Below are 13,219 nucleotides of genomic sequence, written 5' to 3'. Positions count from 1 at the left end.
GCCAATTGTTTGTGTAATATACTATATGATTAGTTATAATGAAAATTTTGAGACTGTACTTTAAAATATAAAATTCAGTCCCCAATTTTAAAATTATTTAGTACTTTAGTTCTCCATTTATATTTTTTTTGGTCAATGTAGTTTTAAATAGTCAAATAGAAATTAAAGTGTTCTTTTTAATTAAAATAAATCTGAGGGGCTAGAGAATAAATAAAATACAGCATAAGGGATCAAAATGTTGTATAAATGAAAATTATTTTAATCAATTTACGACGGTCATATAGATAATAATAACATTTAAAAATGGAATTAATAGTTTTGAATATAGGAGTATCTCAATGATGATGTTAATATTGAAATCTTGTTAACTTATGTTGAAGAAAAAATCACAGATTGCCGTCCATAAATATTTTAAACCGCAATTAATTTTTTACATCAGTCATAAATATAAATAATATTTAATTTAAAAAGAGTTAAATAAATAATTTATATTACTTAAATTATAAATTAAAACCTATTGAAGACTTGACATAGGTTTACTACAGTAACTCATCTACTTGTAGATGTGGCAAATGGGTGGGTTTGGGTGGGTATGGGTTAGGTTTAAATGGGTAGGGTTATAAATGGGTAATTTACCCATTTATGACCCGTTTTAATTTTATATGGGTACCCATACCCATGTAACCCTATATGACCCTAACCCACCCATTAACCCACTTTATATGTGTAATGTTAGAAATTGTATCATTAAAAAAAATGTTAGAAATTGACTTTTTAAAATTTAATTGTACATTTTGTTAGAAAAAAAGTATTTTCCGACAAAAAAAAAGTATTTTCTGGAAAAAAAATATTTTCTGAAAAAAAAAATCTGGAAAATAATATTTTCTGAAAAAAAATAATCTGGAAAATAATATTTTCCGGAAAAAAAAATATTTTCTGGAAAATAATATTTTCCGAAAAAAAAATATTTTCCGAAAAAAAAATTCTGGAAAATAATATTTTCCGAAAAAAAAATTTTCTGGAAAAAAAATATTTTCAAAAACAATATTTTTCGAAAATAAATATTTTCCGGAAAAAAATATTTTCTGAAAAAAAAAATATTTTCTGGAAAATAATATTTTCTGGAAAATAATATTTTCTGGAAAATAATATTTTCTGGAAAATAATATTTTCCGAAAAAAAAAATATTTTCTGGAAAAAAAATTATTTTGGTTCTTTATGACTTTTAAATATTGATTTTAAAATTTAAAATTTATTTGATATTCTAAAAAAATTCAAATACTCTAAAATTGACATGTGTCATTCAACTAATTTTCCCTATTAAATCATTATGGGTAGAGTGTGGGTACCCATGTCAAACCCTTTTATAACCCTTATTTTAATGGGTAGGAAGATTTTTACCCATTTACTACCCATTTAACATATAACTACCCTTTTATAACCCATACCCTTTATATAATGGGTGGGTATGGGTGGGTAAATGGGTATGGGTGAAAATTGCCACCTCTATCTACTTGATGATTTTTTTTTGTCAAAGATCTACTTGATGATTCACTAATCAAAGTCTGTAAAAAGAGCAACTCAATTACATTTAAGACCAGCAACCAATGCAAAACCATGCCATAAAGGAAATTATGAACATGTAATTAGCATATAGTAATACTGTATAAATTTTATATTTCACCACCACACTACTTCACTGCTATAAAATCAATCAGATGCATCCTTAGGTTTCATCCATGAAACAAGGCTGTTTACATGAGGCAAGTACCTACTATAAGCCGATAACGACTTATTTTCCATCTCAACCTTTCTCATTTCTTCGAATTCGAAATCATAAGTGTAAAGCGATTCATCTTCACTCCTCTTGAACATTAGATCTCCACTGATTCTCAAACTCAACAGCGGAACCATGTCGAGAACACTACCTCTAGTGATGCTATACTGTTTCGTCCAAACATCCCCGGATAAATTCTTCAAGTTCCATATATCTATGCTCAGTTCTTCGTGAGTTACGAGGCATAAGAAACCGCCCATTTCAATAATCCTATCGTACATTCTGCAACTCTTAGGGAGTTGTACAGTATGAAACATATCACCATCCATTTCCATCGAAACCAAGTAGTCGTTAAGACCAATTTGAGGAAGCCAGTGCAATGCTCCGATTGCTGAAACAGGTACATGTCCGAACCAGCTAAAAAGTCCAAATGAAGGTCCATTCACTTCCTTCCAAAATCTCTCACCGATCTTTAACGTCTCACAATTGACATATCGCAACTCATCCCAAAACAAGTGGACTACTTTATATTCTCCGGCAGCATCATTAAACACAAAACCATAAGATTCATGCTCAGGACGACATATAGTTCCTAGAGGAAGTGCGAGAAGCTTTCTTGTCGCTGGATTCATGACTACCGTTCCTCCGCCTTTCTTCACTTGATTATCAAGCAAAATTAGGCCATTGCATGAGGCTCTAATGTTTCCTAGGCAACTCACATTATACTCTCCAATCTTGCCCTTTCCCTCTATAAATTCCACAAACTGGATACAATATTTTGGCGCTCGACTAACAGACGGTTCTCGAAAAATGGAAACATGGTTCGATTGAAGGAGACTTGCTTCAACTGAGAAGTTAGTTTGTTCTTCTGAAGGTTTTGATTTTGCAGAATAATGGTACGGTCTTTCATTTGGAATCGGTGTTAGATATATCAACACGGATTCAGAGCGACGAAGATGCGCATCAATGAAAATAGGGCTGTTAATTATATTGTACCATGGCTTACAAACAAATCTGGTACTCTGAAGCGACTGAAGAGGAAGCCGGATAAGAATATCTGAGATGCAATCTTTATGAAAATAAGGAACACGTTGCTGCTTCTTCTCATCTGCCGCCTTCTTAGACAGGGCTCTCTCTTCTACAGATTTTAGCAACCCCGAATTCTTGTTTGCCACCGATTTGACCATTACACCTTCCGCCTTTCGCTGAACACTGCTTAATGTCAGAACTGCTTAATATATTTTCTTTTTCTGGGAAGAAAAAGATAGATTTTTTAGGAAGCCATTAAAGTATACAGCTTACAGAAGCAAGGAATTGATAATTAGATGAAATAAACATATTTTTACAAGACTTTGAGGTCTGAAAATAAAAAGAAAACCTTCCACAATTTCACTAACCCATAAGGCAGTATCATAACCATATAAGGGTACACCATTGCATTCAATACATGGTAAAAACGCGATCATTTTCTTGATAACTTTCCGTAAAAGAATCACAGAGAAAAAAAAAAGATGAGTACTTATTTGTTAGCTTGGAATCTTACTGTACCGTTTAATTACTCTATGAATCTGTTAATATTGCATGTTGAGCATTAACTTATTACAATTGCAAGCAAAGGAAAATTCAGAAATATGATTTTCCAGGGAAACAAACAGAGGTTAGGGGAGTCAACCGTACTATACTATGAGTCTTCAAAACCACTTTCTTTTTTGTTTTTGATAATAACAAGAGTAACAACTGAATCATAAGAATCAATGTATGTATTACAGTATCCTTCTAAAAGCAATAATAATAATCAAATAAATACCCAGCAAACAAAATCAATAGCAGTACCTGTTGATCAAATTATGGAGTTTGTTGTACTAAAAAAACTGAAATTTTCTTTTGGGTTTCTTGATTCTCGAACCGTAAGCTTATATTCCAAAAATTAAGTTCGTGGGTATCGACGTAAAAGGGTTGATTTTATTTGTATGCAGTGATTTTGAGAGGGAAAGATTCTGGCTCTATAATTCCTTCTCTTCCGGCATTGGGGCGAAATCAATAAAACTAAATTACTAATACTGTCGCTCTTCTAACATTTTATACTAACTAGTTTCGCATTACGTGCTATGGACGTGACTCGTAATGTAACTCGTCAATAAACATATTAGTAAATTTATTATAATTATATCAATTTTTTATTTATAATTAATATTAAATTAGTTAAGAATTTTTATAAAAGTAAATATAATATATTCGGTTATTAAATTTTTTTTCCATACTGAATTTATTCTTCTCTTGGTTTTATAATAACAATAATTAAATAATTAACTTAATTTTATTAATAATATCTTTAAAAATAATAAGATAGAAATTTAAATAATAATATATTAACCAAATATAATATTTTAATTTTGTAGTTCAATCAAACTAAAAGATAGGTATTCCTACTAATTTGGAGACAGATTAGTTATTTTTTACATACTAAAAATTAAATTAGAGATAATTTAATTATCTATTATAATTAGAACTTTAATTACAATAGTAATTAATTAAATAACTAATTAGTTAATAACTATAAAATTTTTATTTAGTAGTAAACTGAAAAGGATTATTCAATAAATTTGTATGTCCCCCCTATCCGTGCTTTTATATATAATATAGATATAGACATAAGAGTCTGTAGTCCTCTATTATGTCAAATAATCAAATAAACTTATAAAATATTTCCTAATTCAACTAAAATATTAACTTCCTATATTATAACTCTCCTTAATCATCAAAATTCTCAATTTCTTAAAATATAACATTACACTTACTATAAAATATTTTCTATTATAACAACAATTCTAACTAATTTAATTTAATATTATTACAATTTTAATATATATCAGTTATAATTAAAACAAGTTTCATTTAATATAACATTACACTTACTATTGTTTTTATTATTGGTATAATTAATTAATTATAATTAATAGTATTAATCCAACTCATGAAATATTTCATAATCGAACAAAAATTCTAATTAATTTAATACTATTTATATATAAAATATATTGGAAAACTGTAATAAATTTGATAAAAATTATAAATTATAAATATATGTTATTAACATCAATTCAAATTAATAAATTAGAATATTTTATTTATTTATAATAAAAAAATTTAACTAATTTAATATTAATTATAAATAAATTATATTAATAAAATTATAATAAAATTAAGTAATATAATAAATTGACAAAGTTACGCTGCAACCACGTACACAACACTTATTAAAAATCGAATAAAGAGTCAACGCGGCTTTTGAATTTGTGTTTCACGATCAAATAAGCTCATTTTAACTTTTTAGGTCAAGTAGATCCAGAACTAGTATTTTCGAAACTAATCAAATTTATTTTAATTTTTTGGGTCAATTAGGTTACTAAATTTATGTTTCGGGATCAAATAAGTTTACATTTTGAGGTGTACAATTTTAAGTTACTTGACCTATGTTGAAAAAGTTTTAGGTCTAATTGGTTCAAAAATTAAATAGACTTATTTGAATCTAAAATATAAATGTTAGGTCTCATTTATATACTATATATAAAAGCACAGATGGGGGGGGACAGGCAAATTTACTGAATAATCCTTTCAGTTTATTACTAAATAAAAATTTTATAGTCATTAACTAATTAGTTATTTAATTAATTACTATTGTAATTAAAGTTCAAATTAGAATAAGTAGCTAAATTATCTCCAATTTAGTTTTTAGTATGTAAAAAATAACTAAATTGTCTACAAATTAGTAGGAATACCCATCTTTTAATTTGATTTAACTATAAAATTAAAATATTGTATTTGGTCAATATAATTAATAATTTTAGTATTTTATTATTTATTAACTAATTCTTATGGTAATTATCTGCAAGAAACGTACAAAATACCATAAAAAATGGTGAAACAAATTATCCTATTCTAACACTCTTAATCTTAATTATGAATTGTCAAAATTTAAATAAATTAGTTGTAGTACTTTACATGCTTCCATAAATACCAAAAAAAGATGATCACTACTGATATTAAAAGGTTTCTATTTTAGATGAATTGGCTACAATTGGCAAGTTATATTTTTATTATTTTCAAATAACATAATTACAAAAGTCGTAAATAAATTTTAAAGAACTGTATTTACTTTGTAGGAAATTATATATGAGAAGGTCACATGTTTTTGACTTTGAAGATGCGAGTATCAAAAGTCTAGGATTGACACCATACCGATTAAATAATTAAATATATTTTAATCTTTTTTATTTTACATAATTTTAAATAAAAAATAACTTGATTTTATAAATAATCAAGAGCGTAATTCCAATAAAAATCTAAATATAAAGAGATTAATCCAACTCATAAATAATTTCCTAGACCTACAATTTTTTTTATTAATATTAATTATGAATAAAACACAATGACATATTTATATCCCATCTATAATGATAACTATGTAAATTAAAATTAATACATTATTTACTTAAAGAACAAAATTATATTTAGCTGCAATGTTATATCAATATACCTAAGTTGTTTACGAATTGAGAAATTCTTAGGTAGACTCGGTCTACCACGTCATCTGTAGACCAAACCTATCACATTATGACACATCATTAAAATAATGGCAATCTTGTAATATTACTATTCAAAGGTGTAAATAAGTAAAAAACAAATTTACAAGATTGCCATCATTTTAATGACGTGTCATAATGTGATAGGTTAGTTTACGGATGACGTGGTAGACCGAGTCTACATAAGAATTTCTCGAATGAATTACCTCAATATAACATAAATACCTTTTTGACAAAAAATGCTCAAATTAGATGATGCATATGTTTTTGTATCTTAATTTTTCTTACATTATTTGATTCTTCATAAAAATAATATATACTATAAATTATGAGAATATTTTTTGCTTAGATAATTAATTAAAAATGAAAAAAAGATCCAGTTTCATTTATGCTTTTAACACTTCAACGAATTCGATTCTAAAAAAATAAATTGACGAGTCATATTACGAGCCACATTCGTAGCACGTATATCTCCAATTTAGTTTTTAGTATGTAAAAAATAACTAAATTGTCTCCAAATTAGCAGGAATATCTATCTTTTAGTTTGATTTAATTATAAAATTAAAATATTGTATTTGGTCAATATATTATTATTTAAATGTCTATCTTATTATTTTTAAAGATATTATTAATAAAATTAAGTTAATTATTTAATTATAGTTATTATAAAACCAAAAGAAGAATAAATTCAGTATGAAAAAAAAAATTAATAATCGAATATATTATATTTACTTTACAAAAATTCTTAACTAATTCAATATTAATTATAAATAAAAAATTAATATAATTATAATAAATTTACTAATATGTACATTGAGGGGTTATATTACGAGCCACGTGCATAGCACGTAATGCGATAATGTGTCTCGTTGATTTATTCATTAAAAATATCTAAAATAAGACAAAATATCAACCCGGCCTATTGCTGTTTCTGAAACGTACTGTTATACTTCACTCTGCTAAAGCAAACTCCGCCCCGAACTCCGTCGTCTCTCGACTCCCGGTCAGCTAATACACATGCTTACCATTTCTCTATTTTTGTATCCAGTCATTACTTTAGAATTCGCAATTTTGGATAATTAAGGTTGACAATTATGTTATTAACCAATCCAGATGCTATTATTTGCAGATAAATTAGATTAATGGCAGGCGGAAATGATAATCATATAACCCGAGTTCTTTTTTGCGGGCCGCATTTCCCTGCTTCCCATGTCTACACTAAACAGTACTTGCAAAAGTACCCTTTTATTCAGGTCTAATTGCTGTTTCAAGAGTTCAAAAATGCAGAATTTATGTAATCTAGCATTCGTGTAAGTTCTTGCTTTTGCAGGTTGATGTTGTTCCTCTCAAGGATGTGGCTGATGTTATTTCAAATTATGACATCTGTGTTACGAAAACTATGCGGATTGATTCGAGTATTATTGCTCGTGCTAGTCGGATGAAGCTTATAATGCAATATGGTGTTGGCCTTGATGGTACTTTTCAGTTTGTTAATTTTGTGTGTGATGCTTTTGAGAATGAAGAATTGTTAGTTTTCACTAATGGGGATTTTTGTGCTAGGTGTTGATATTGATGCTGCTACCAGGTGTGGGATCAAAGTTGCTAGAATTCCGGGTGGTATCACTGGAAATGCAGCTTCTTGTGCCGAAATGGCTATTTATTTGATGTTGGGCCTTCTTCGGAAGCAGGTCAGTTTGTTTATTCAATAGTTTACGGTAAATAAGAGAATTACAATTGTTCTTGATTGTGTGAGTTTTGACTGTCTGCTAAGATCAACTTATTTAGAATAATATGTGCTCAAGCAAACGCCTAGCCTCTTTTGAATTTCATAAATGTCAAATAATGTTCATTTCCACTTCGACCTCGACAGAACATGGAAAATGAAAGTGTTATTTCAGCATTTTGCATTTCCGTTTCACTTGAACTTTCTACATGATAGGCTTCTGTTAAACCAGACCCTTAGAAGAATTGAGGGTACCTCAAGCCCTCTTTAAAAGATGAGCTTGCTTTCCAACGATTTTGATTTGATATTTCTTTGGCATTTCATCGATTCTTTCAAGAAACCGTATTGGGCGTTATACTGGACCTATTAATGCTTATTTTGTAGCCATTGGTGTCATGCGAAAATAAACAAGGTGAAAGAACCTTGTTGCAAGCAACTTTTTGGTATGACTGAAAAATTACTGTGATAAGGTTTGCTGCTTGTAATTTTGTTTTTCCTGCATGCATCACCATATAAATTTTGTCAGGTGACTTCATCCTTGCTAGGAAGTAACTTGTTTATGTAAATTTTAGTTCCACAATTTGTTTTGGGTGGGGTGGGAGGGTTTGTATGTCAACCACTGCTTTGTCATATAGACAGTTTTTTTTTTCGATTTGGCTATGTCCTTGCCCATCTATGAATCATGCCTGCATTCTTTCAACTACCTGAACAGCTTCTGTATGCTATCATAATTCAATTTGCATTCTCTAACTTTTCTAGCTAACTTGTTGCAGAATGAGATGCAAGTTTCAGTAAAGCAGAAAAAGCTTGGAGAACCAATTGGTCAAACACTACTAGGCAAGACAGTGAGTATACTTTTTCTTTTCCTCCCTGACAGAATGCCATTTTTGGCTACTTTATCATTGGATGTCTTTTGTTTTCTACATTATGTTAGCATCCATGTGAAGTGAATGTCCAAGGTCTAAAAGGACAAATAAAACATAGAGGACAAATACTGCCTTACAGAGAATCTTTATAATGTTTCAGAAACATTCTCTGGAAGAAATCAGAACATGTTCTTTATTATCCATCTTGTTTGCTATTTAACACACCATTATTTTCTCATGCAGGTATTCATACTGGGATTTGGAAACATCGGGATTGAGTTGGCAAAGCGCTTGCGACCCTTTGGTGTAAAAATTATTGCCTCAAAACGAAGTTGGGCACATTTACATACTTCTCCTGAAAAAAATGGTTTGTAACAATTATTTGTTAACTTTATTTCGGACGCCCTTTCATTTAGTTTTATGATCTTCAGGGCTAGTACAGAATAGTTCCCTTGATGATATAGTTGATGAAACGGCCAGTCATGAACATATTTGTGAGTTTGCTGGCAAGGCGGATATAGTTGTTTGCTGCTTGCTAATGAACAAAGAGACAGTAAGATTTGCTTCTTTCCTAACTACTACTTTTTTCCTTATGATATTGGCTAACTACCCAATGAGCTGCCTAGCAGCCTAAGCTACACTTAGGATGGCCAGTTTTGTTAACAGCGAGTTTAATAAAGCATATTTATGCGGGAAATATTAGCAGAATTCTTCTCTAGTGATTGCTGGACAGCAAACTGTCGTTTTACTCGCTCTTCTGAATGCTTCCTAGTACTTATTGATTTAAAACTTAAATCCTCATTAAATCTCAGCAATTATAGTAATTACTAGGAAAGCTGCAATTTCTGTTTCTCTTATGATGTAACATTGCAATAGGATGTGTTTATGATAAATAATTCATTATCTAACCCAAAATTGTAATATTTTAATTTCAGGCCGGAATTGTAAACAATTCATTCATTTCTTCAATGAGAAAGGTTTGTTTTTGCCTAATCTTCTCTTTTTATGCAACTTCCTTTTGTATTTTTTTTAAGGAAGCTCAATGCTTAAAAAAAGGATAGTTGGAGCTGCCTTTAGGATATGATTCATTTTGTGGAAACAGTAGATAATGGTATCTCTACAACATAAGTTATAGGATAAATTGCTATGTGAGTGAAGTTTAACATTTTGAGTAGAATGGCGTATGTATTATTAGAATACAAAGTTTTTCCTTTTTTAAATGTTTTGCATTGTTAAATGAAAAATTATGCTTTTCTGTAACTTTAATTGATACATCTAGATATCCTTAGCATGGCTCTGCTAGTATTTTTAGTTTACTTTTAAAAATTGTCCTGCCACAGGGTGCCCATTTGATAAACATTGCTCGAGGTGGTCTTCTAGACTATGAGGCAGTTCTGCATCACCTTAAATCTGGCCACTTGGGAGGCTTAGGCATAGACGTTGCTTGGACCGAGCCACTTGATCCTGAGGATCCAGTTCTAAAGCTTGACAATGTTCTAATTACTCCTCATGTTGCAGGTGTAACAGAACATTCTTATAGATCCATGGCCAAGGTATGAATCTCGGAAACTCTTGCTTTTGGTGAAATAATGGATAATTTGATTTCAGTTGCTTTGTCTTGGATAGTAAATTGTGGATAACCTAAACTGACAATCTGTTCTTTCTTGCATACCCTTGTATGTTCGGCATATGCTACAGCTGTAAACTGTAATCTGTTAGATATATTTAGTAAATTTACGTTTAGTCTTACAGTTCTCTGGTTGTGGGAGCTATAACAATTCTTAGGTTTTGAAGTTCAACGTGGAACATGCTAAAATAATCTTGAATATGAAGGGAAAATGCTGAAATATTTAAAATGCATATGGCAAGTAGTTGCACCTAGGATGTATTCAAGTCAAATTGAAACACTGTCAAGCTCAAGTTCGACTTTAGTCTAAAATTTGAAGTTCAAAACTTGATTGCAAAACCGATCAAGTTATTTTAGGAGCTCGAATTCGAGTTCAGTAGAATAATTAAGAATCGAGGATCAACTCAGTTCTCTGTATAAATTTTAAGATTAATTTCATATAAAATCACAATCTTTACACGTTTTTTCATTTTAATCACGTCCTTTAAAAAGTGTCAAATAGAATCACCACCTTTCATTTTTTTGCAAATCTATCACCGATGAGAAAATCCGATGTCTTTTTCCTCCCAAATAAATGTCCTAATATGAATAATGCCCTAATTAACACAAAAAAATACCTTCCTCTTACTCTTTCTTGTTGATTCCGATTGTCGAGTCAACAAAAATACACCGAATTTTGACATTCGTGATAGATTTGCAAAAAAATAAAAGGTGGTGATTTTATTTGACAATTTTTAAAGAATGTGACTCAAATAAAAAAACGTGTAAAGATTGTGATTTTATATGGACTTAACCCTAAATTTTATTAAATGTTAGTACGAAAATAAATGTATTATTAATCATAAAGGATAAAAGAGTAAATTAAGTAAAGCTCAATTAGGCTTGCGTATCTATCGAGTCAAATTTTTTGATACTTGAAGACTTGATAATTTAATTGAGTTGTTTGGACTTGAACTAGACTTGATTAACATCGAGTCTAATTCAAATATCTTTCATATCAATCCCGAGTAGCTCGTGAGTTGAATTGGATCGGTTTTGCAGTTTTCTCTTCACATTGTCCGCTTATAAATTCTGTCCATGATTCTTACCATCAATTAACTATGTTTAATGATGAATTATCCAATCAATTGAGTCATGAATTTACTTGCTCAGTTTGGTCAAGCTATCCCTTTTCTTTGTTGTTTTGTCAAGGATAACATTTTCTTTGAATAAGAAAACTGTCCTAGGAATGCAACAATATCATCCTAAATTTGTTCTGCGTGTTTGATTTGTTATCTTGGACTGTATATGCCGGTCATTGCTGTTTTCTTTTCTTGTAAATTTCTTTTGATAAATTGTGCCTACAATCTTGTGTTGCACGGATACTTGTCGAACGGTATTTTATTTCTATTTTCTCAAAATGCTTTTGAAACCCCTAAACTCTATATTGATTACCTGTTATATAAAAAATATTAGTATTTCGTTGTTTTTCATTTCTTTGTTTCCGTTTCCGCGGTGTATAATTGTTTTTCTTTTCCTTGTTTTCTTCCAAATGTCATTTGCGTAACTGCAGGTTGTTGGAGATGTTGCACTTCAACTTTATGCAGGCACTCCTTGGACGAGCATAGAGATTGTGAATTAATTCATTAGTGAGTTATTAGGATTTGGGATTTCATTGTAAACTTTCCATTTTTTTTCATAATAATACAAGAATTTAACAACTTATAGCATCGGTGGTAAGCTTAACTAATCAACTTAACAAGAATTTAACAAAATTTCAATACCTTTTTGAACATAAACTTGATTACCAAATGACTTATCAAAATAATTTCTCACCTCATCGCATTCCATTTTTTCTTACTAAATATATTTATACTTGTTTGCAGATATTTCTACCTTGTTTCAAGTTACTCGGAATTGAAAAGCCTAGTGGCATTTCTTCCTTCTCTTTCTTTTGTTTCTTCATCAAAAGTTTAAGGATTACTTATTATTACTCCATGATTTTAGGTCCGGAATATTATTTATCCCATCGATTTAAAAAAAAAAAATTATTTCATCTCACATTTAGTTTTCTTTAACTAAAATTCTGATTTAACAGTAATTCGGACTTAAACTTATAAGGGTAATAATAATTAATCTAAATTTTAATTTGGCCCCGATTAATTTTTTTTTATGGGCTGTGGTCCTTTTCTTTTGTTTGCTTAGCATTAAATGTATTTCAATTTAATTAATACAGAATTTATATTTCTTATTTATTCCATATTAGGTTTTTCCTACTTTCTTTAGAGTGGAGATCAAAAACCCCAAGGCGTAGATGAGTTGGTAAAGCGCTCTTTTAGCTTAAGTGAGGTCGCGGGTTCGAACCGTACTCATGTATGCAGCCGTTTAAAACTTGGGGCCAGAGTTTGCCTCCCGAAAAGGACCTACACGGCTCGAGTGGGGATTAGTCTGAATGTGGAAGGCTTAAAGGTGCCGTCTCATAGTTGAGACCCGTTCAGGAAACCTCATGGACCCTGTACCAAGAAAGAGTGGAGATCAAAACAATTTATTAATGAGAATTTTATTATTTAATTGTGATTCTTCTTCTGTACTTCTTAAATAATATTTTTTATATATAATTTTGATTAGTTGTACTTCTATTTTTCAATAACTAAAACATTCATT

The 13,219-nt window shown here is 29.8% G+C and overlaps 2 protein-coding genes across 5 annotated transcripts; one reads left to right on the top strand and one right to left on the bottom strand.

The window, feature by feature from the left end:
* Window positions 1–1,547: 1,547 nt before the first annotated feature.
* Window positions 1,548–3,827, bottom strand: LOC126670482 (uncharacterized). 2 transcript variants are annotated; one of them, XM_050364228.1, is made up of 2 exons: window positions 3,611–3,827; window positions 1,548–3,027 (listed from the first exon to the last, which is right to left on the bottom strand). In XM_050364228.1, exon 2 carries the CDS (start codon window positions 2,962–2,964, stop codon window positions 1,711–1,713), a length of 1,254 nt encoding a protein of 417 aa, XP_050220185.1. In that variant the 5' UTR covers window positions 2,965–3,027; window positions 3,611–3,827; the 3' UTR covers window positions 1,548–1,710. The 2 variants fall into 2 exon arrangements, with proteins under 2 accessions (XP_050220185.1, XP_050220193.1); XM_050364236.1 differs by having other exon boundaries at window positions 1,548–2,982.
* Window positions 3,828–7,253: 3,426 nt separating this feature from the next.
* Window positions 7,254–13,188, top strand: LOC126686354 (uncharacterized). 3 transcript variants are annotated; one of them, XM_050380406.2, is made up of 11 exons: window positions 7,254–7,363; window positions 7,490–7,613; window positions 7,691–7,835; window positions 7,921–8,048; window positions 8,857–8,928; window positions 9,193–9,280; window positions 9,381–9,502; window positions 9,885–9,926; window positions 10,290–10,502; window positions 12,129–12,204; window positions 12,822–13,188. In XM_050380406.2, the coding sequence occupies exons 2-10, from the start codon at window positions 7,503–7,505 to the stop codon at window positions 12,195–12,197; spliced, it is 990 nt and encodes a 329-aa protein (XP_050236363.1). In that variant the 5' UTR covers window positions 7,254–7,363; window positions 7,490–7,502; the 3' UTR covers window positions 12,198–12,204; window positions 12,822–13,188. The 3 variants fall into 3 exon arrangements, with proteins under 3 accessions (XP_050236363.1, XP_050236359.1, XP_050236351.1); XM_050380402.2 differs by having other exon boundaries at window positions 9,193–9,316; window positions 12,842–13,188; XM_050380394.2 differs by having other exon boundaries at window positions 9,193–9,316.
* The last annotated feature ends 31 nt before the right edge of the window (window positions 13,189–13,219 follow it).

This window comes from Mercurialis annua, linkage group LG1-X, assembly GCF_937616625.2.
Source record: "Mercurialis annua linkage group LG1-X, ddMerAnnu1.2, whole genome shotgun sequence".
In the NCBI taxonomy this organism is placed as follows: Eukaryota; Viridiplantae; Streptophyta; class Magnoliopsida; order Malpighiales; family Euphorbiaceae; genus Mercurialis; species Mercurialis annua.
This window is presented reverse-complemented; position numbering and strand designations above follow the sequence as displayed.